General features: G+C 33.0%; 3 protein-coding genes across 8 annotated transcripts; 2 read left to right on the top strand and 1 right to left on the bottom strand.

Moving 5' to 3' along the window:
* The first annotated feature begins 354 nt into the window (after window positions 1-354).
* LOC108326016 (mitogen-activated protein kinase kinase kinase YODA) lies at window positions 355-8,435 on the top strand. Of its 4 annotated transcripts, none has more exons than XM_052875007.1 (12): window positions 355-591; window positions 1,594-2,307; window positions 2,470-3,204; window positions 3,317-3,404; window positions 3,513-3,575; window positions 3,849-4,009; window positions 4,097-4,172; window positions 4,981-5,040; window positions 5,127-5,234; window positions 5,390-5,629; window positions 7,023-7,114; window positions 7,231-8,435. In XM_052875007.1, the coding sequence occupies exons 2-12, from the start codon at window positions 1,757-1,759 to the stop codon at window positions 7,745-7,747; spliced, it is 2,691 nt and encodes an 896-aa protein (XP_052730967.1). In that variant the 5' UTR covers window positions 355-591; window positions 1,594-1,756; the 3' UTR covers window positions 7,748-8,435. The 4 variants fall into 4 exon arrangements, with proteins under 4 accessions (XP_052730967.1, XP_017414726.1, XP_017414725.1 ...); XM_017559237.2 differs by having other exon boundaries at window positions 1,550-2,307; XM_017559236.2 differs by having other exon boundaries at window positions 355-681.
* Window positions 8,436-10,093: 1,658 nt separating this feature from the next.
* Window positions 10,094-13,447, top strand: LOC108324263 (ubiquitin-like-specific protease ESD4). Of its 3 annotated transcripts, none has more exons than XM_017557165.2 (11): window positions 10,094-10,168; window positions 10,475-10,532; window positions 11,039-11,092; window positions 11,600-11,750; window positions 11,833-11,914; window positions 11,995-12,084; window positions 12,190-12,312; window positions 12,438-12,569; window positions 12,682-12,785; window positions 12,883-12,973; window positions 13,045-13,447. In XM_017557165.2, the coding sequence occupies exons 1-11, from the start codon at window positions 10,118-10,120 to the stop codon at window positions 13,156-13,158; spliced, it is 1,050 nt and encodes a 349-aa protein (XP_017412654.1). In that variant the 5' UTR covers window positions 10,094-10,117; the 3' UTR covers window positions 13,159-13,447. The 3 variants fall into 3 exon arrangements, with proteins under 3 accessions (XP_017412654.1, XP_017412655.1, XP_017412656.1); XM_017557166.2 differs by having other exon boundaries at window positions 10,095-10,236; XM_017557167.2 differs by having other exon boundaries at window positions 10,108-10,532; window positions 10,957-11,092.
* Window positions 13,448-15,314: 1,867 nt separating this feature from the next.
* Window positions 15,315-19,969, bottom strand: LOC108324051 (short-chain dehydrogenase TIC 32, chloroplastic). The gene is made up of 8 exons (XM_017556848.2): window positions 19,760-19,969; window positions 18,842-19,073; window positions 18,580-18,659; window positions 17,970-18,123; window positions 17,268-17,346; window positions 16,892-16,973; window positions 15,913-15,959; window positions 15,315-15,707 (listed from the first exon to the last, which is right to left on the bottom strand). The coding sequence occupies exons 1-8, from the start codon at window positions 19,863-19,865 to the stop codon at window positions 15,549-15,551; spliced, it is 939 nt and encodes a 312-aa protein (XP_017412337.1). The 5' UTR covers window positions 19,866-19,969; the 3' UTR covers window positions 15,315-15,548.
* Window positions 19,970-20,289: the final 320 nt, after the last annotated feature.

The following is a 20,289-nucleotide window of genomic DNA, read 5'->3' as shown; positions in this document are numbered from 1 at the left end:
AATTAACTATTAATTTACGAAATAACTTTGTTAATGGTATTTCATGAAAAAATAATTAATACAACATACGTTTCAATTAAGGATGGAGTTATGGTTTTATTTTTTCTAATGGGATGAAGTAGATAATTGAATTTTATAATAATCTAAAATAATTTTAAAAACAATTAATATAGAATAGAATCAATATTTTAAAAGTAAAATTTTAAAATATTGGGTGTTTGAATGAATTAGTGGAGCTAATATGTTTTTTAATGTCCGCAGTATGTTTGGAAGGGTTCAAATGAAACCCGGTAATTGGCAATTAATATTTATATCAAGTAATTATTTTTAATTATTATTAAGAAGAATGAAGTAATCATCAGTTGTGAACACTGATTGAGACGGAGGAGACCCCTTCTTCACTCTGTCTCACTTTCTCTTTCCTTCTGTACGCGATCTCTTTCACTTACTTTCAATTGCGAATATTTTCCCTACAAATCACTGCAAAATCCTTCTCTGTTTGTTGCATTTTGGGTCCCTGTGGGTCTCTTTCCCGGAGCACCCAACGCTTCAGAGAATTTTCCCACTCAGATTCGAGCTGAAATTTGCACAGTGAGTTCAGTTCAATTCAGAGTTGATTAAGTCTCCTCCTTTCCACCATTTTAGGTTACCCTTTTCCTGATTTTACTTCACGATCATCAGGTTAGTCGATTTAGCTGTTTTCTTTGCTCAATCATGTCTTAGTGGAACTTTGTTTTCAGGTGCTTCTTTTAACAATGGATTCTTAGTGCTTCCTGGGATCCTGAAATTTTTTGTGGAATTGGGGTAGGGGGGAGATTAGGAAATTGGAATTTTTCTTGTGATATTTTTCTGGGGACGTGGGGGAATCTAGGTATTTAGACGCAAAAAGAAAATTATTACCATGTATAGGTTAATTTTGATCAAGAGCTGGGTATCAGTTGTTGAGTTTCATCCTTGATTCCTCCTTTCTTTTAGACTCGTAAGTTAGAATAGGATATATGAATTTTGCATTGAAGTTGGAAAATGACAAAATTTGAGCTTATGAAGGATATTGAATTGGTCCAGTCTTTAAAAGTTATTCAAGTTTTGGGAGTTCTATAATCTACATACAAGGCACATGTACAAGTAATGACTAATGATGCCATGTTGTATTGATTATTTCGTGTACTTAGAGGTTGATGTTTTGAATATATAGCAGATATATTTTTATTGAGAATTGGAAACTGGAGACCAATTATTTGATGGAACTGTATTGTTTAATTTAAGTGATTGGTAATTAGTTTATCCTTTGTCATAGATCAGGTATTTGGTGCTTTTTGTACCATACTTGCTGACTAATGTTAATTACTAGTTAATAGTTGCGTTATGAACTATAAATACTGAATTGTTAGCTTCTTCTATCACTTTGAACTGCTTGTTACGGACTTATTGATTAAGAATTGGCATGCATGCATGTTCTGAAGAATTTGGATATAATATATAAATTTATGACTTAAAAAGTATCTGCATCTTTTACTGATTTTGAAGTACATGTTTTTCTCTGCTGCAGGTTTTTGAAATATTTTTGAATAACTGATTCCTGTCTCTCTAAAGGTGCTGCTTTGGAATTTGTGATTCTCCTACTTTTAAAGGTTTGATGGCTGCATCATGGCTTTGGTAACTCTGTCTACTGATGTGAAATGATAGATTCTTTTAACTATTACTGGGATCCTTTTAAGAAATTTGCTGGGCACATTTCAATTGATAAAATACAAATATGCTTACATGGTGGGGAAAATCATCATCAAAAGAAAGCAAGAAGAAATCAAATAAGGAAAGCTTTTTTGACACACTGCACCGGAAATTAAAAATTTCATCTGAAGGTAAACTAAGCACTAGATCTGGAGGATCCCGTAGAAATTGCAATGACACAGTTTCAGAGAAGGGGGATCGATCTCCGACTGAATCAAGATCACCTTCACCTTCCAAAGTGGCTAGGTGTCAAAGTTTCATTGAAAGACCTCATGCTCAGCCACTTCCTCTTCCTGGTCTGCACCCTTCAAGTGTAGGCCGAGTAGATTCTGAAATTAGTATTTCATCAAAATCAAGATTGGAAAAAGTCTCCAAACCATCATTGTTTCTTCCACTTCCGACACCTGGATGCATCCGTTGTAAACCAAACCCTGCAGATTTGGATGGAGACTTGGTCACTGCTTCAGTCTTTAGTGATTGCTCTGCTGACAGTGATGAGCCACACTCACACAATCGTAGTCCTTTAGTGGCTGACTGTGAGATTGGGATTAGAACTGCTGCTGGCAGTCCTTCCAGGTAGCTTCCTCAAACTATAATGTACTTCTTACGTATACATGTCTTGGTTATTTTGTGATCACAATATTATATAATGTACTTCTTATATATATATATATATATATATATATATATATATATATATTCGTTCTCCTATACTCAAAAGTTGCTTTGTTTCTGAAGCTCAATGCCCAAGGATCAGCCAGTTGTCGCTTCCCAGCTCAATTCAGCAGGAGTAAAAAAACCAGGAAGTATTCTAAGTAATCATACATCTTCTACTTCACCAAAACGTAGGCCTTTACGCAACCATGTTCCAAATCTTCAGGTTCCTCCTCATGGTGCCTTCTACAGTGCTCCAGATAGCTCCTTGTCAAGTCCATCAAGAAGTCCACTGAGAGCATTTGGCACAGATCAGGTGTTGAATTCTGCTTTTTGGGCCGGAAAGCCATATTCAGAGGTCAACTTTGTTGGATCTGGACATTGCTCTAGCCCAGGTTCAGGTCACAATTCTGGACATAATTCAATGGGAGGGGACATGTCAGGACCTTTATTTTGGCAACCAAGCAGGGGTAGTCCAGAGTATTCTCCTGTACCTAGTCCCAGAATGACTAGCCCTGGTCCTAGCTCTAGAATTCAGAGTGGAGCTGTCACACCTATTCATCCCAAAGCCGGCGGAACACCCATTGAATCACAGACAGGAAGGGTTGATGATGGGAAACAGCAGACTCATCGTTTGCCACTTCCTCCTTTGTCAGTCTCCAATTCCTCACCATTCTCTCATTCAAATTCTGCAGCAACATCTCCGTCTATGCCAAGAAGTCCTGCTAGAGCAGATAATCCAGGCTCTGGCTCACGTTGGAAGAAAGGAAAGCTGCTTGGTAGTGGCTCATTTGGACATGTCTATCTTGGCTTCAATAGGTATGTACATTAGTTAAAATGTTCTTAATTTCATATTTTATTCTTTTCCCCTTCATTTCTCTATATGCATCTTAATTAGAAATACTTTGTTTATGATGTTTCTGTTTTTCAGTGAAAGTGGCGAAATGTGTGCAGTGAAGGAGGTTACCCTGTTTTCAGATGATCCCAAGTCAATGGAAAGCGCTAAGCAATTTATGCAGGTAAATTGATTTCCCTTCAAATCCAGTTAATTTCATGCAAGTAAGTGCAATTTTGTATAGTTCTGAGTTGAATTTGACATTGAGAACCCATTTAAAAATTACTGGCAGGAAATTCATTTATTAAGCCGTTTACAGCATCCAAATATTGTCCGGTATTATGGTTCTGAAACAGTAAGTTCTCTCCTTCACTTCTGGTTTAGAAAACCATACTGACAATACGTGATAGCATTCCGATTCTGATGTTTACCTCTCTGAGAGTGCTGATGACTATTGTTAATTTTTGTTCTAGACTGTCACTTCTAATATATGCATGATATTCTTGATTTTTAGTTATAGAATATTTGTTTCTGGTGGTTTATCTGATAGCATAGTGGTGTGGAAATTTTTGAGCAGTATTTGTTAGTGTGGTTCCTTATAAAGACTTGTGAATTATCCCTTAAACAGGTTGATGACAAGCTTTACATATACCTTGAATATGTATCTGGTGGCTCCATACACAAACTTCTTCGAGAATATGGGCAGTTTGGAGAACTAGTTATTCGTAGCTATACTCAACAAATTTTGTCAGGGCTTGCTTATTTGCATGCTAAAAATACTCTCCATCGGTAAACTAAGTAATCTATTCGTGAGTTAAATGTTTTATTTTGTTGCTGTTCTGGTGTCTATCTCTAAATTTGCTTTTATATGTGAAGGGACATCAAAGGAGCAAATATACTGGTAGATCCAACTGGTCGGGTCAAGTTGGCCGACTTTGGCATGGCAAAACATGTAAGCTTAGAGATGATAACTATCTGGTTTCCATTATATCTGCATTTAAGCTTAAGTAGTTAGATATGAACTTTGAATTTAGATGTATAGTGAAATTATAAATCTGTTGGACTCCAGAAATAGGCTCATTGAATTCCAAATAAACTATAGGAACAGTCTAGCTTTTAGACCCGATTTGAGTACAATCATCAACAAACACTTGGTTCCCCCTAGTACAATGTTTCCGTTAGGATCTAATTGCATGATGAGACTTGGATTCCAAATTAGAATTATGGGATTTTAATGTGACAGCTCTTTAGCTTTCCAACAAAAAGCAAGGTTTTTGTGGTATAATTCTCCCAAGGTTGTTATCAATTGTATTAGAGCTTTAAAATGTCTTAAGAAGATGTGGAGATGGGATCCCCCAAAATATCTAAAGAGAAAACGTAAGAATTAAAAAAGGAGCGGAAAAATAATTCAAATTAATATTGAAGAGGGGTGCTGATTAACCAGAATGAAGAACCTAAAGTAATAAATTCCCAAGAATATTAGAACCTTTTCTGAATCTACTTTGTGGACTACCAACCTTCTGTATCGGTGATGGTATGATTTGTGTGCAGTCCTTGTCTCTACTAGTTAAGATCTGAACAAACTCCAACATTGAAGACAAACACACCATCGGCAAAGGCATTGGATTTTTCTGTTTCTAGAGTTCAGTGTTTTGTTTTTGTGCATAGTTGGCATTGAGATTGCATCTGGTTTTATCATTTTATAATCCAAAGATTGCATAACTTGTCCTGTCTGGCTTACATCCTTACATAATTTTCAGATAACAGGGCAATCGTGTCCATTATCATTCAAGGGAACCCCTTACTGGATGGCTCCTGAGGTTCTAGTATTTCTAGATCTGTTTTTTTATATTCTAATTATGTTTTAGTTTTTGTGACTCAACCTCGTTGCTTTCTGATGATTCAGGTTATAAAGAACTCTAATGGATGCAATCTTGCAGTAGATATATGGAGTCTTGGATGCACAGTTTTGGAAATGGCTACTACCAAACCTCCTTGGTTTCAGTATGAAGGGGTTAGTAACTTATGTCGATATATCAGACCTTATATTAATTTCTTTTATCCTTTACTTAAATATTTATTTGAAGTATTTTATATTTACAAAGAACTGAAGATAATTTTATTATAGACATTACACTCTTGTAAACTATTTGCATGCTATCATAACAGGTTGCTGCCATGTTCAAGATTGGTAATAGCAAGGAACTCCCAACAATCCCAGATCATCTCTCAAATGAAGGAAAAGATTTTGTTAGGAAATGTCTTCAGCGCAACCCATATGATCGCCCTTCAGCAAGTGAATTATTGGACCACCCTTTTGTAAAACTTGCTGCACCTTTGGAAAGACCTATTCTGGTTCCTGAAGCATTGGATCCTGTTTCTGGGACTACACAGGGAGCAAAATCTCTGGTATATGCCTATTTTAAAACATAAATTGTTTGAAACTCAGTTTTGTTTGTGTAGTATGTCCATGTTAGCATTGATGGGAAGCTTGTTTGTCTGTCAATGCATGTTATGCCGCATGTGTATCAAACTATTGCACTTCTTTATTTGTCTACACGATAGAACAAAATTGGAAGCATTTGCTTATGAAACTGTGATGCTGATTTTTGTTCTTCATTCTGTTACATTCTCATGATTGATTTAAATGTTTTTGGCATGCCTATTATATATAGACATGGTCTGGGCAAAAGGCATGTATAATTGTTTAATCTGAGTCCAGATTGTAGGGGTATTTGCAGGATCTATATCACTTCCTCTTTCGTGTATGTGATAGAACTGGATCATAATATAGAAAAGAAATGGAATGTTATATTGATAGAAACCTGTCTCTTGACCGGCAGGTTATGGTATGCTTGGTTTAGAAAAGAAAGTAAGATGATTTTGTAAGTTGTTTGGTTGTGTTAGAAGTGTAAAGAAATAAAAGGGATATTCATATAAAATGAAACAAACATACTCAATTAGAAAAATAGCTGTATTACGATTAAGGGTACTTTTGTCTTTTTCCATGAAATAGTTGTATGAAATAAACCCCTTTCTCTCATTTTCTTTGCAAAATGAAGGCAAAGAATAATCCCACGCCCATTTAGCGTTTTTTTTTTCGCTCCTTTTTGTCTTAGGTGTTTGAAAGACCTAGGCTCAACCTCTCAGTTGTACTGCCAAAACCGAAGACCCACCCCAATTCTCCCCTTTTCTCTTCGGTACCCTCCTTTCATTTACGGATCTAGCCCACTGGTTGACAGTCCGGCTGTCAGACTAATTATGGCTGTCAATTCATAACAGTTGCTAAGTGATTCTGGCCTCAGAGTTATCTAATAGTTTGTTGCCATGGAAATTGTTCTTGCATGAGGCAGCATGAGTGGTGCAGAAGGAAAAGGCAGGGAGAGTAGCTTGAGACAAAATGTGGTTTAGGAGATTATAAAATAATAGTTGGAGCATAATAGATGTTCGTTGGTTTATAAATTGTATTACCATTGCGTCAGATCATGCTAGAATTTTGTTATAGACTTGGTGAATGGATGGACTTCGGTGAATGGATGGACTTCAGTTGAAGGGATTATTGAAATCTTAACGCGATATTGATTATTTTAATTGCAACGAAAATTTTGTATAGCATTTATTTCTCTAAATTGTAGGCTCTACAGTATTTCTGGTTTAAGTCTGTATGTGAACTAGCTTTCAAACGTCATATCTTATCTAAATTTCTTGTATCAATGGAACCATATATATTTGCATCTCATTTTATTTCTCCTTATATCTTATGTTATCATAATAATTTCATGCATCGTTTATAAATTTTCAGGTAATTGGACAAGCAAAGAATCTTTCTACCTTGGATTCAGATAGACTTGCTGTTCATTCTTCAAGATTTTTGAAAATTAATCCTCATGAAAGGTTTCTCTCTCTTCCTCTCCCACTCACACCACAAACACACACACACACACACGGAAATGTGCATACAAGACTGCTGACTGTCAATGGTAATCTGAACTTTTGTCATTGGTCTCCAGTGAAATCCATATTCCAAAGAATATATCTTGCCCCGTATCTCCCATTGGAAGCCCACTTTTAAGGTCAAGATCACCACAGCACAGGAATGGGAAAATGTCTCCTCCTATATCCAGCCCACGGACTGCTTCTGGGGCATCCACACCTCTCGCTGGTGGCAGTGGTGCCATTCCTTTTGGTAATCACTCTAAACAGTTAATTTACTTTCAAGAGAGTTTTGGAAGCATCCCTAAGTCCTCAAATGGTGTGTACGTTAATGGCCCTGCTCATCATGACTCAACTGTTGACATTTTTCGAGGAATGCAAATAGGGTCTCACATTCCATCAGAGCTGGTTTCCAGTGAAAATGATGTTCTGGTTAAGCAGTTTGCAAGGCCTCCTCATGCAGAGCCATATGATTTTCAGTCAGTCTTGGCAGATCGTGTTGGCCGGCAGCTGCTGCGTGAACATGTTAAGATTAACCCATCCCTTGATCTCAGTCCCAACTCATCTTTGCTAAGCCGCCCAAATGGTTTATGACATCATGATCTTTTCCTAGGCCACTGTTCTGAGCAGCTGTTGAAGTTTCTCAGAATACCTTTTGGTCATGACGATATGTTCATTGTTCTGTTTGCGAGAATATAATTATACAATAAGGAGCCAAAGCACAAGAGAATCACTGTAAATAACTTTGCGACGGAGAATAGGCTGCACCGGGCACCATAGTGCATTTTTCATGGCTTCAGGCTCGGGCTCGTGGAATTCATCCATTTGTGCCACAACATTAAACTTTCTGACAATTTGTCCATATCAAGCAATCAACTCACACTAATCTCACTTGTTGGCAAAGAGGAACTTGTTATTGTATGTATCATATTGAAGATGCTGCATCTGCATGAGATGTTTCTCTCCTGCACTTGAGATACTAGAAATGACAGAGTTCGTGCAATGACAAATGCATCTCCTGGAATTGGAACACCAGAGAAAGGGTTAAAATTGATACAAAACTTAACTTGTAGACTATTTTTTTTTGGAGGATAGACATTGTTGTACAGTAGATAGGAAACTGTATTGTGATTATTCTGAATTTAGGGATGGGGACCTCGTTTACATTGTGGGCTTAAATGTATTATTGTCATTGCGTACTCTACTACTGGATCTGCTCTGTACATTATTGTTCAACAGCAAAATGGAAGAAATATGATCTTATGATCCTCTTATCGGTTAATACAGGAGAGTACTTGTAAAGAAAACAAACTTAGATATGTTTAGTCCTATAAAATAAGCGCGTTCATTCTGTCTGAAGATTTTTTTCTTAAAATCTTCATCTTTCAAAATTTTAAAATTAATGATTTTAGTCTCTATACAAATAAGTGATTTTGGTTTTGGTATGTTTTGAATATATTTATTTAGTTTAATCCTTCAAAATTTTGATGATACTACTTTTGGTCCTTAAAGTTTATTTTATGGCTGATAAATGACATCTGTTTTTTTGGAATCAAGATGTTCCTTGGAGGTACATACACTGATTAGTAATAGTAGAATTTCAACTTTTTTAAAACTGAAAACTAAAGAAATTTTTATATGCAGGTCGAAAATCCAAACTATTTAAACTACAAAACTAAAACTTTAAACTAAAGGTTCTGAGACAACTATTTGGTGACAAGTACTTAATTTAGATGTAAAATAGTATTATATTATACTTTTATTAAATCCTTTGAAATTTGAAAGTAAATTATTTAATTTAATTGGTTTTTAATCGATAATCGCAGTAAATACTAATTCTGAAACAGATTCTTTAAAATAAAATGAATTCTTTCAACTTCCAGAAGTCCAGTCAAATAACTATTTCTTTAAATAATGAATAATTCAATGTTAAGAAAAATAATGATAGCAAAAATCTTTAATTTTTAGTGAAATTTAATTTTTTAATTAGTGTGGAATCCATATTTATTTGTAATGACTCTTTTCCTCCTCTAAGCATAGATAATTTGTTTTCTTTTTATTTCTATCTATCCAAACACATTTTTGTGTACTTGACTTCTCATTTACTATTATCATTCTTATTTATTTTTACATACGTCAACAAAAGCATAATTCATATTCAAGTGCTAAGAATTCTAATAAAATCATGCATAAGTAAATCTTTAGTATTTGTACTGTATGAATAGATTGGGCTATGCATATCCATCGATTGATCATACGAACGGTCTCTTACAAACGAATCGTTTGGCGTAAAGACTAATTTTTTATTAGCAAATTAAAACATACTTAAACAATAATGGATCGTGATTGGATCTACATTAATCCAAGACCTACTTAGAAACCTATAAATACCTCGGATAAGATAGACTTAAGTTGTTGCATTTATTGAACATTTAAGACTTAATTACTTTAACCAATCTATAATCTGAAAACTAGAACATAGAGTATCTTTTACGGAAAGAAATAGAAAGAACTAACTGAACTGGATAAGACTAAATTGTAATAATGTGTTTCTTGACCTTACATATTGAAACAATATTAAAGATACAAATATTCTTTCAAGACAATAAAAACAATATAAATCTATATTACATAATTTAAAGTGCTAAAATTTAAACTAAAATACCAAATAATAAATAAAATTATATCTCAATGAACTAACTCTTGAATATTTTACTCGCAGTGATAATGTAAATCGTAATGGTTATAAGGAAAAAGAAAAAAAAAACAACTAAATAAAAGTATTCTTTCATTAAAAAGCATTAGTAATGTTTCTTATCATATTCTAAGATATGTTTTAACATGATTATTTTAATATTTTTTATCCATTAGTTAATGTAAAAAAGAATTTAACAACTGAACAGAGTCCGTTAAATTTCTATGTCAACGTGTCTAACTTTTCACTTGCTCAGAGCAGTGGAAAAGATGGTTCATAATTCTATAAAAAGAAAGCTGAGAAGAAAGAAAGAAACCATGGTAGGGGAAGTTGTGTAGTGCGCGAGTTCCACGCGCATTTTTAATTTCCTTTGGGCCTTCGTCTTAGGGTTTGCACTTCTAAATACTCAAATATCTTTCTCTTATGCCATTCAATCGGTTCTCGAGTTATCAATAACATTCACGCTTTCCATTTCCATGAAGAAAATGAATCACCTCATGTTTTCTTCTTCATTTTCAAAATTCATCATTATTAGTATTCCTTTTCGTTGGAATTAGACATACTTTTAAATCTGTGTTCCCTGTTTAATTTTGATATTGTATTTTTTTTTCTGTTTTGCCTAACAGAAAAGTTTAAGAATGGAAAGAAAGAACAAGAGGAAGAATGCATCGAGCACTGCCGCAGGTATACACAATTTATCTATGTATCTATCTTCTTGCTTTAGACTCAAATAGTTGTAGTAGTTTCGGTTTCTTACGCATGATTTAATACTCTGCATTCAATTATCAGTCAAGCAAAATTTAATCCATTTATTTTTTCGCTTGAATTAGAAAATTGTTAAAACTTAAATTTAGCATTTTAATTTTGATACTTTAATGTTGTATATCCTCCGGTAGTTTTGAAAGTTTTATATCAGAACTCATTATTTAGCCTTGACTGTATTAAGTACCTGGTTAAATAAATTTACCCATACGATCTATATGATAGAAAAATTAAAAGAAAATTTGAAATTAACTTCTTTATAAGTTTAAGTATAACTTGTAAAAATTTGTATATTTTTCTAAATTTTTCGTTGTGAAAAAGTTTGTTTAATTTTTTTCTTTTTTAGAAGTGCTAATTGACAAACTCGTCCAAATAGCTCCCTGATACATTAACACGATCATGATCATTGTGCTTCCCTGTATCAACAGCTGGTAGCAGCTCGGAAGCCGCGATGAGTGAGGCAATTGAACCTTCAAGCAGTGGTAGTTGTGACAAAATCTCCTTCTTCCTCTAACTTACATATTTTGAAATTGTTATTAACTAAAGACGCGCTTGGATGAATCTCTCTATACAAGAGTAAAGAGAAAAATTCATAAACTAAAATTAGCTTATACAAGTTAATATGTAAAAGAAATTTAATATATTTTTTGTAAATTTTTATTTTTAATTTATACGTAAGCTTATTTTAGTTTATGAAAAAAAAAAGGTTTTTTTTTTGTCCCTTTTTAAGAAACTCTTATGGAGAAACTCATCCAAACAAATCTCATCATTGCTCCCGTATAGTATTAGACTTTAATAGTGAAGGCATATTTCATCTATTTGAGGGGACTTATTTGATAGTATTGCTTGGGTGTGAGGTTGCATTCCCACCTTTATGTGTAGTTCCATCCCGGGAACTGAGCTTTGATCCTAACAGATGCTGCAAACTGCTCAAACCCACAGTTGCTCTAGCCGAATCCTAGTGTCTTGATAATGTATTATTCAATTAGCTATCAGGGCCATTGAAAAAAAGCCACCCCTGCCATTGGATTCTTCCAGCACTCAACAAGTAAAGCAGGATGTGAACAAAATATCCCAATCTATGCTGATCAAGCTTTATAACTTTTGTACTCGTCGACCAAAGGCAAATGAGGAATTGAGGTAGATAGCTTAGGTGTCTTAATATTTTTATTTCGTTTTTTGTTTTTTTATTAATATCATAGATCACAAATTCAAATCCCAGTGTCGTGGTTAGTATGTTCGGCGTTCACTTAAACCGCAGGGATACCTATACAATGAAACCAAAAGGATGCGTCAGTAATATGGTCAGTATTGAACATTCAAAAGGCTCAATTTAAGGTGCCAGTTATGTCATACAACACTGAAAACTATATATAACGTTCAGGTGATTTTAGCTGCTGGAAAGATAATTATGGAAGAGGAGAAGGAAACAAATGGGACTGTCACTCGTCATATATTTAGCCCACAATTTATGGTCAGTAGTTAACTACAATGTTTATAAACAACAGAGTTGCGGTCCTGTTCGTGTTCCATATAACGTCTAGTTAGCATAACAATCTAATGTCATGTTTCTGTGTAGAATAAGGTAAAATGTGACTTAAATCTTTCTAATGAAGATAGCCACAAGACTTGGTGTATTGATGATGTATCTGTATTCATCTTGCCGAGTAAACTGGGTTATGAAATCTATCAGTGCAAACTGGTAAGTATGTTGACACCTTTAATTGAGTATGAAAATTATAGTGGCTTGCAAACTACTTTATTTGAGTATGGTAGTACACAGTGTCTTTCAGGTATGATCATTTGTTGCATTTGTCCTTCTTTCAGATTTTTGCACCAACTTTGTTTGAAGAGCATTGGTCTTGTTATGTACTCGAGCCCAAGGACAAAACCCTGTATGTGTTAGACTCGATGCGTGATACACTCTCAACTAGCAAGAAGAACTTGGATGATGCAACGGTAGTGTTGATCATTTCTTTTTTCCTTGGGAAAAATTTAAATTATTTTTTGTAAAATTGTTATCCCTAACTATTCGTCTGGTCCAACCAATCAACGCTTTTTTAATTAAAAGAAACGTCGTTTTGAGGAGCTGCTGGTATTAATGAGTCCTGGTTCGACCAAAGAGAATGTATCAATAACACTGGTTTACGCTGATGTTCCTAGGCAGAAAAACATGTGAGTAGTGTGCAGCGGTAGTGTTCATTGTAGAGAACTCGATGCATTAGTGTTGACTGATATTGTTTCTCATTGATGCTTTCGATGTTTGATAAAGTCATGATTGTGGCATCTATGTGCTGAAATACATGGAAATTTGGGATGGATCGGTAAAATGGCAAGACAAAACCATGCCTGATTATCAATATGTGAGTATAAATTTGTCTTTCACTATGCTAACCATGTCGAATTGCGACTAACTTTAAAAGATTTTTTACAGAAAGAAATCGCGCTGTTTCGGCAAAGCCTTTTGTGTGGATGGGTTCAACATCCTAAAAATGAGGTCAGAGAAAAGATTTTGGAGGCAGCAGGAGTGTGGGGAAAATTAAGCTGATTGAAATTGACCATCAAGCAACCGTGTCTAAGAGATTTCTCTAACAAATCTTGGTTAATTTTTCTTTTAAATTAAATAAAGTTTTATTTTTACACATATTCGAGATGCTTAAGAAAATTGATTCCTCTAGGTAGAGCTGTCTGATGCTGTTATAGTAAGTTGTGATCAGTTATTGCAAACAACTGGGATTGTATTGAATATTATTACTGACCTAGAGATCAACATAAATTTTACCATGTTATGTAATGATGTGAATTTTATTATCAATGATTAGATTGATCATCTTTAATGATATTATTATACATATTTCTTATTTTATAGAAAAACTTGACCCCAAATCTTACTTAAAAGAATTTATCATTTTCACACAATGTTGACAAATAGAAACTTATTATAAGGATGACATTATCAATAATTGCACCTTTGATAGAAAGGGTTTCATGTTTTAATCAAAATCGAAAGCAAGAAAACCTAATTATAAATGGTCATCATCTAGGAGATTATAAATGGTCATCATCTAGGAGGAATGTTATGATTGTTAACCTTATTTGGTTTTAGTGGAATGTGTAGAGTGAGAAGAATTGAAAAAATTGTAACGATGTGATAAAAACTTAACTCTATATAATATAATAAATTTTTAAAATTTTTAATTTAATCCTAATAAAAGTTGTATGAATTAAAATTTAAAAATAATTAATCATAAAAAATAATTAATTTTTAAAATTGGAAATAAAAAAGATCAAATTCTAATGATCAAATTTTCAATACAATTTTAATTTATTTTTCTAATATTTATCTTGCAATAAAAAAGAATAACTACTATCAAATTAATATTCAATTAAACTTAACTTTGTGTAAATTAAAATAAAGTAACAGATTAAAAAATTAAGACAAGTTTAAATCAATAATGAAAAAAAGTCATTTAAATGTCTTTAAAAATTTGAACTAAAATGTTTATGTCACTTTTTATTAGAATTAATTTTTATACTAATTTTATATGACGTTGAATTATGCATTTCCTTTTTACAATACTGATAAATTAATATTTTTATGGAATACAATTAATTCATATGTAATTATAAAATGTAATTAATTTTTACTGACAACAATTAAATGAAATCCTTCTAATTTTAAATTCAATTCAAAGATCTTGACCGTTTATTAAAGTTTTTAACTTTCTATCACTGTCATCATAATTAAACCAAAGTTGATTTGACTTTCTGATTAACCTTTTGATCAGAGATACCTTCGTTAAATACTTAAAGTAGTGTATTGATTTTTTTTCAACTTCAAATATATGAATCACACAAAAATACATCGTTAGGTCATGTTTTCACAATATTTCATCTAGTTAAATATAAGCAAAAGTAATATATACAATAACAAAGGAAATGCAATATTCATGTGAACACACAGGTAGTAGAAATGCAATATCTATATCTATGAGGGCATAAGTGATAGTAAAACATCAAAGTAGTACAGTTTTATTTGAAAATTACTTACGAGTATTCTTTTAAAAAAAGTCACATGAATTGAAAAACGATGCTTAAAATATGACATTTTTAAAATGCTCTTCTTGAATCTGTAGCACAGCTTTAATAAATTCTTTTAATTTATTTAACAATCGTGCTTATAAATAGATTGTAGTTTTATTAATAAAATTACATTAAAGTTGTATTTGTAATCATCACTTGAATAAATTATAAAGAATAATTAGAGTGGAGTTTGTAAGTACAACTTATCATTGCTTTTAAAATTTGAAGTTATGTTTGTTTACTAAAGTCATGCTTACAAATAGAATTTTATCTTAAATTGATAAATCGGAAAATAATATATTACAATAGTGCTACAAAACATAATATTGATAAATAAAATAAAAAAACTATACTGAAGTACGATTTTTTTTCATGAAAACATTATTTCAAACATGACTTATTTAGGATTTATTTATTTCTGTAACATCTTATATATATTTCATTTTCAAATAAAATTGCACCATTTTCATTTTTTGTTTCATCTCAGATTAAACTAACCCAAATACAGTAAAAGGTGAAGAACATTATAAGGAAGTTAGTACATTTCCCTAAAAAATCTAAGCAAAACTTCAATAGACCTAAAAGAGAATAGAACTTGAGAGTGACCATTGAACAAGAAACTAACATTTGGTAATACTACTACTTCCATACATTACCAGGTACTCATCCAAGAGAAAATAATAGTGCAGAAAGTTTTATTCTTATACAAACTGGTATAAATTCTGTGCCAAGTAAAATGGAGTAGGAACTTTAAAATTCATGCCTATGCAACAGGTGATGAGAATTTTGATAGAAATTACATTAAGTCGTATAATTGAAGCTGCTATCTCCATTGACAAATAATACCTGGGTTTTTTACTTGGTCAATTTCAAGCTGAAATCCCAAAGTTTCTTGGCCAAATCAGCATCAGTCCCAAGTGAGGTTGGTTGGGCAACATTACTGTCTGAAAAATACTTGCCACTAACTCCCTTCACTTGTGGGTGTAATGCTACATAGCATGTTGTTGCTGCTCCCTGCATTACAAGGTCAGCAAGCAAGGTCAGAAGATTCTCATACTAGAGGACACTGTATCCTTATTAATACTATATCTAGGTGAATTGTAAGTTATCTTCAGGTTAATTTCATAATAAACGTTTTAAATTGTATTGGATATAATTAAGAACAAATAAATGTCCTAAATCACAGCATGTCAATGTCCAACATTTATAATGATGTTACCTGCGGGACGTTTTTAAAAACGAGTCTACCAATAACATTAATTATACCTGCACAAATCAAACAAAAATATGTACGTGAAACTCAGCTAGTCATTATCTCAAATGGAAAAAATGAACAAAATTCTTAGAGATGAATTGATATTTAAAACTAAAAAGACCATTTCCAAGTGACCATGAGAAGTCCTTCACATGAGTGCTCAAACTTTTCTTCAGTATGCCCGTATTCAAAATTCAGCAGGGCTGACTGATAAAACACTTGATCATGGACCTGATGTAAGCATCAACGTGGAACAAGACATGGAGCAGTTGTAGACTTGAGTCCCAAACCCATAATTTGGAAGGTCTATGTGTGTTTGAATTAATATTAAGTTTAGTTGAACTTAATTAAAGTTGAAAAAAAAAAAACTCATTATAGTTTTTAAGTCAACAGGAATTTTGAGGTAAATTTGACTTATAACTAATCTGAAGAAAAAAAGATATCAAACATGTTGATACAGTGTTAATGGAAAATGAAAATCCAGATACACCCTATATTTGTAATCATAACATAACAATATGGGGAGAGAAGTTATGCTGCTGAGTTTGCTAGTTAATTAGACCTAGCAGAGAGGTTATCGGGGGAAGAAGAGTGGTAGAATGAAAAGAACATATGTAGGATCACACCATAAACTAGCTCAAGGCCTTATAAACCCCAAGTCAGTTTGCTGAGGAGCTGATTCTAGAACAATAAGAGCATTGTTTCTTTCATTCGAATAAAAATGTTTACTACCAATTATCATTCTTGGTATTGGTTTTTCATAGATATTTGTGTACCAAATTTATGACATACAAACAATGCACACATATACGAGCTTACTGCATTTTAAAAGGAAATTAAAAGTAAATAAACAAGATAATGCAGAATACATTATTTAGTAGAGCAAATCTCAGGACCTATACAATTCTTAGACACGACATGAATAGTACAATGCCATAGTTACCGTTTATTGGAGTATGACGGAAAAGATTGGTGGTAATTGCTCCAGGATGAAGAGAATTTGCAGAAATCTCCACCCCATCTTCCTGTTCAAGATGAAACAGGCAAAATTTCATACAAAAAAAACATCAAATGTGGCAAAAACAAAGTGACGTTTTTACTAACCCTACAAAGTAAAAGAAAGCCACTGAAAAGCAGAATAAGAAAGTAACACAATGATCCACGATTGCATTTGCATAACCAGCAGGTATTAAGAAAGATGTATTGTGAAAAAGAAAAATACTCTTAAAATTAAGTAATTCTATATTAGATCCTAAATAACTTTATAGCTTCCGAAATAATATGTAAATTACACTACTATAGAGGAGAAGCCAGCTCACCCTGAGACGCCTTGAAAGTTCATTCGCATGTAAAAGGTTGGCAAGCTTTGACTGCCCATATGCACCCCAGGCTCTGTAACTGAACACAAGGAAGCAAACATAATTAAATATGCATGTCATATAACACTTTTCCAATTGACAAACACTACAGGTACAGGAATCATGTTTTCGTGCTTAATTTTTTCAAGAAAATTAAAGTGAATCAATTGTTTCAGCTGTAAACAAGGAAGCAAACATAATCGAATATGCATAACACTTCTCATTTCAACAAGTACTACAATAATCATGTCTCTATTCTTAATGCAATAAATGCAACTAAGAAGTGCATAGAGTCTACAATTATATCCATGAGCATTTGATCCTGTTGAATGTATAACTGTTCGAGCAAATTAACAAACAGAATGCATTAGACTTTGTATTATTTTATTTTAAATAAAAGTTATGTAAATTGATAGGATAAATCTGTTTTATCCTATTTTTTAGACATTATCTTTTATCAGTTTGCTAACTGATAGTTTTTCTGTTTTGCTTATGTTCTATAAATATGTTGATTTACACAGGAATAAAAACAGGCCCTCTGCACATACAGTTCCTGACAAAAAAAAAATAATAATCTACAGATCCTATGAACAGATTTTTTTATCAGATCTGGCATCTCCAAAGCATATGTTGTTGTAATTTGAATTTAGGTTACACATTTACCTTGACTTATCATTAATTTTGTCAAAACGGATTCCTTCAGAATATGCAAACCGGTGAGCCTCAGAAGAGACATTAACAATTCTTCCTTCTTTCTTAGTTTCACGTGAAGTTTTCTTCATAGTGTCCAACAAAAGATTTGTCAATAAAAAGTGACCTGCAAAATTATGTTAAGTAAAAACATCAGTATTAAGATGACCAACACATCCTCTCAGTCAGTGCATTTAAAAGAACAAAAATGTAGCTACTTGATGTTTAATGTAAAATATCACCCAATTATACAGGTTGAGACAATCGTATCTTCCTAAGTATAGTAATACACACATTCAATGTTTCAATGACTTATGACCACTTACCCCAAGAGAGAAAAAGAAAGGATTGGTTCGTCTATGACTATATATTGATCATCCAAGTAAGTAATTAGCTAAATAATCAGAAAGATATGAATCATATGGCCCACACCAACTACAAACTACTTCAAGTGCCAAAATGTTATAGAATAACATATCGGTGAATATGAAGCAGTGTCACTATCAGTAATCAAATGAACTTCCACATAGAAGAACACTCAGTTAGTTAGAGCTTCAATTATGCAATCAGATTCTCAACATACCAATGTGATTTGTGGCAAACTGTAGTTCAATTTTGTCTGCAGAGAGCTTGAAAGGGCATGCCATAATTCCTGCGTTGTTTCTAAACAAACCAGAAAACAATATTACCCTTGTGCTTTCTTGAATGATCGGGATTAAGAGATATCACTTGCAACATCACACAATGAGAGAGAACCAGTAACTGACGACTTCACTTAAAAACAGTGATAAATAAACAGTGAATAATTAGTTGATAATATGATTCATGTCATCTGCTTTTCTTACATCAAGATGTTCAACGGAAGACCAGAAGACTTAAAATCAGATGCAAATTTTTTGACAGAATCCATTGAACTGAGATCTAATTCCAAGGCATCAACTTTTGCAGAGGGAATCTCCTTAAGTATTGTTTCTTTGACATCTTTAGCAGCAACCATATTTCTCGCACCCATGATCACATGGACACCTCGCAAAGCAAGTACACGTGTAGTCTCAGTGCCAATACCACTGGATGCTCCTGTTACCACAATGTTCATATACCATATTTAAACGATGGAACATTTCGAGAATTATTTATCATGCTAATTGCAAGAATTCAATAAAGCATACATATGAAAAGATAAAGTATGCTACTTCCCAGTAGTTTTTTTATACAGAAGGTTTAAATTTAAAAATCAGTCCGCAAGAATTTCAGCCCGAAGTCGACATTTTTGGATTGTCTATGACTGCAACCTGACCACAACAGTGGCTGCCTAAGCTGCGATTCTTTTCAATATCAAAGATCCAAACTGAACCTCAATTGAGACCCCAATTTAAATCATTGGTCCTATGCTCATATAGCACACAAGACGTGTATTCAACAATAGGGCACACTAAAAAAACTCATTAAGAAGACGAACAAATTTATAGGTAAAAAAGCACTACCGCTTAGCCGGCTTAGCAATAACATAAGCCAATTGAACCCGAGATTAAAGATTTTTCAATTTGTTCAGTCAAACACTGAACTGAGTAGAAGAAAAATTGCAGCAAGAACATGAGAATAAAAAAGATTTTTCAAAGGCAACTACAACGACAAAACAGCGTCTGCAAGATCAGACAAAAAGGTCATCAGGGAAAAAAAATATTTTTTTTACATGGATGAAAGATACCCATGAAAAAAATATACAAGAAAAAAGAAAAAAAAATGGAAAAGAAGTGAGGAACCTGTAACAATGGCAGTGAGACCAGTTCCATCAAGACCTTCAGTGACTTGCTCAGCAGTGGATGATGATGAAAACCCAGAAGCCCCTTTCTTGCTGAATGGCCACATCTCTATGTGACTATGATTCTCTCCCACAAACAAACAGACAAAATCTATCAGAGAGAAATGGCACCGTTGCACTGCCTGAAACTGAAACCAGGTGGATATTCTATATATACAAATAGGCAATACTGCACATGTTACATTTATTATTCCTACAATCACAAAATATAGAGTTTTTATTATTTTTCATAATAATTATATTATATATCTTATCCATTGCTTCTCCGATCACAAAAACACATGAGAAGTTTTGTTATTTTTGTTCCGTATAATAATCATATAAAAAAAACTAAAATTTTAATGACTTGTAAGAATAATTTTATCACTTGAAAATACATACTTTTAACTTTTATTTAAAAAGAAAATTTTTCATTTTGCATGTTCATGTATTTACTTTCAATACTCTTTTCCTTAACTTTATTTTAATTAG

This window comes from Vigna angularis, chromosome 3, assembly GCF_016808095.1.
Source record: "Vigna angularis cultivar LongXiaoDou No.4 chromosome 3, ASM1680809v1, whole genome shotgun sequence".
Taxonomy (NCBI): Eukaryota; Viridiplantae; Streptophyta; class Magnoliopsida; order Fabales; family Fabaceae; genus Vigna; species Vigna angularis.
This window is presented reverse-complemented; position numbering and strand designations above follow the sequence as displayed.

Coding starts and splice junctions, on each gene's coding strand:
- LOC108326016 (XM_052875007.1), top strand. CDS start 1,757: ATGCTTACATGGTGGGGAAAATCATCATCAAAAGAAAGCAAGAAGAAA. Junction 3,205..3,316: donor GTCTATCTTGGCTTCAATAG/GTATGTACATTA, acceptor TCTGTTTTTCAG/TGAAAGTGGCGAAATGTGTG. Junction 4,173..4,980: donor ACTTTGGCATGGCAAAACAT/GTAAGCTTAGAG, acceptor CATAATTTTCAG/ATAACAGGGCAATCGTGTCC.
- LOC108324263 (XM_017557165.2), top strand. CDS start 10,118: ATGGTTCATAATTCTATAAAAAGAAAGCTGAGAAGAAAGAAAGAAACC. Junction 10,533..11,038: donor TGCATCGAGCACTGCCGCAG/GTATACACAATT, acceptor CTGTATCAACAG/CTGGTAGCAGCTCGGAAGCC. Junction 12,313..12,437: donor AAATCTATCAGTGCAAACTG/GTAAGTATGTTG, acceptor TCCTTCTTTCAG/ATTTTTGCACCAACTTTGTT.
- LOC108324051 (XM_017556848.2), bottom strand. CDS start 19,865: ATGTGGCCATTCAGCAAGAAAGGGGCTTCTGGGTTTTCATCATCATCC. Junction 19,074..19,759: donor TCTCACTGCCATTGTTACAG/GTTCCTCACTTC, acceptor TTGTGGTAACAG/GAGCATCCAGTGGTATTGGC. Junction 18,124..18,579: donor GTTTGCCACAAATCACATTG/GTATGTTGAGAA, acceptor ATAATTTTGCAG/GTCACTTTTTATTGACAAAT.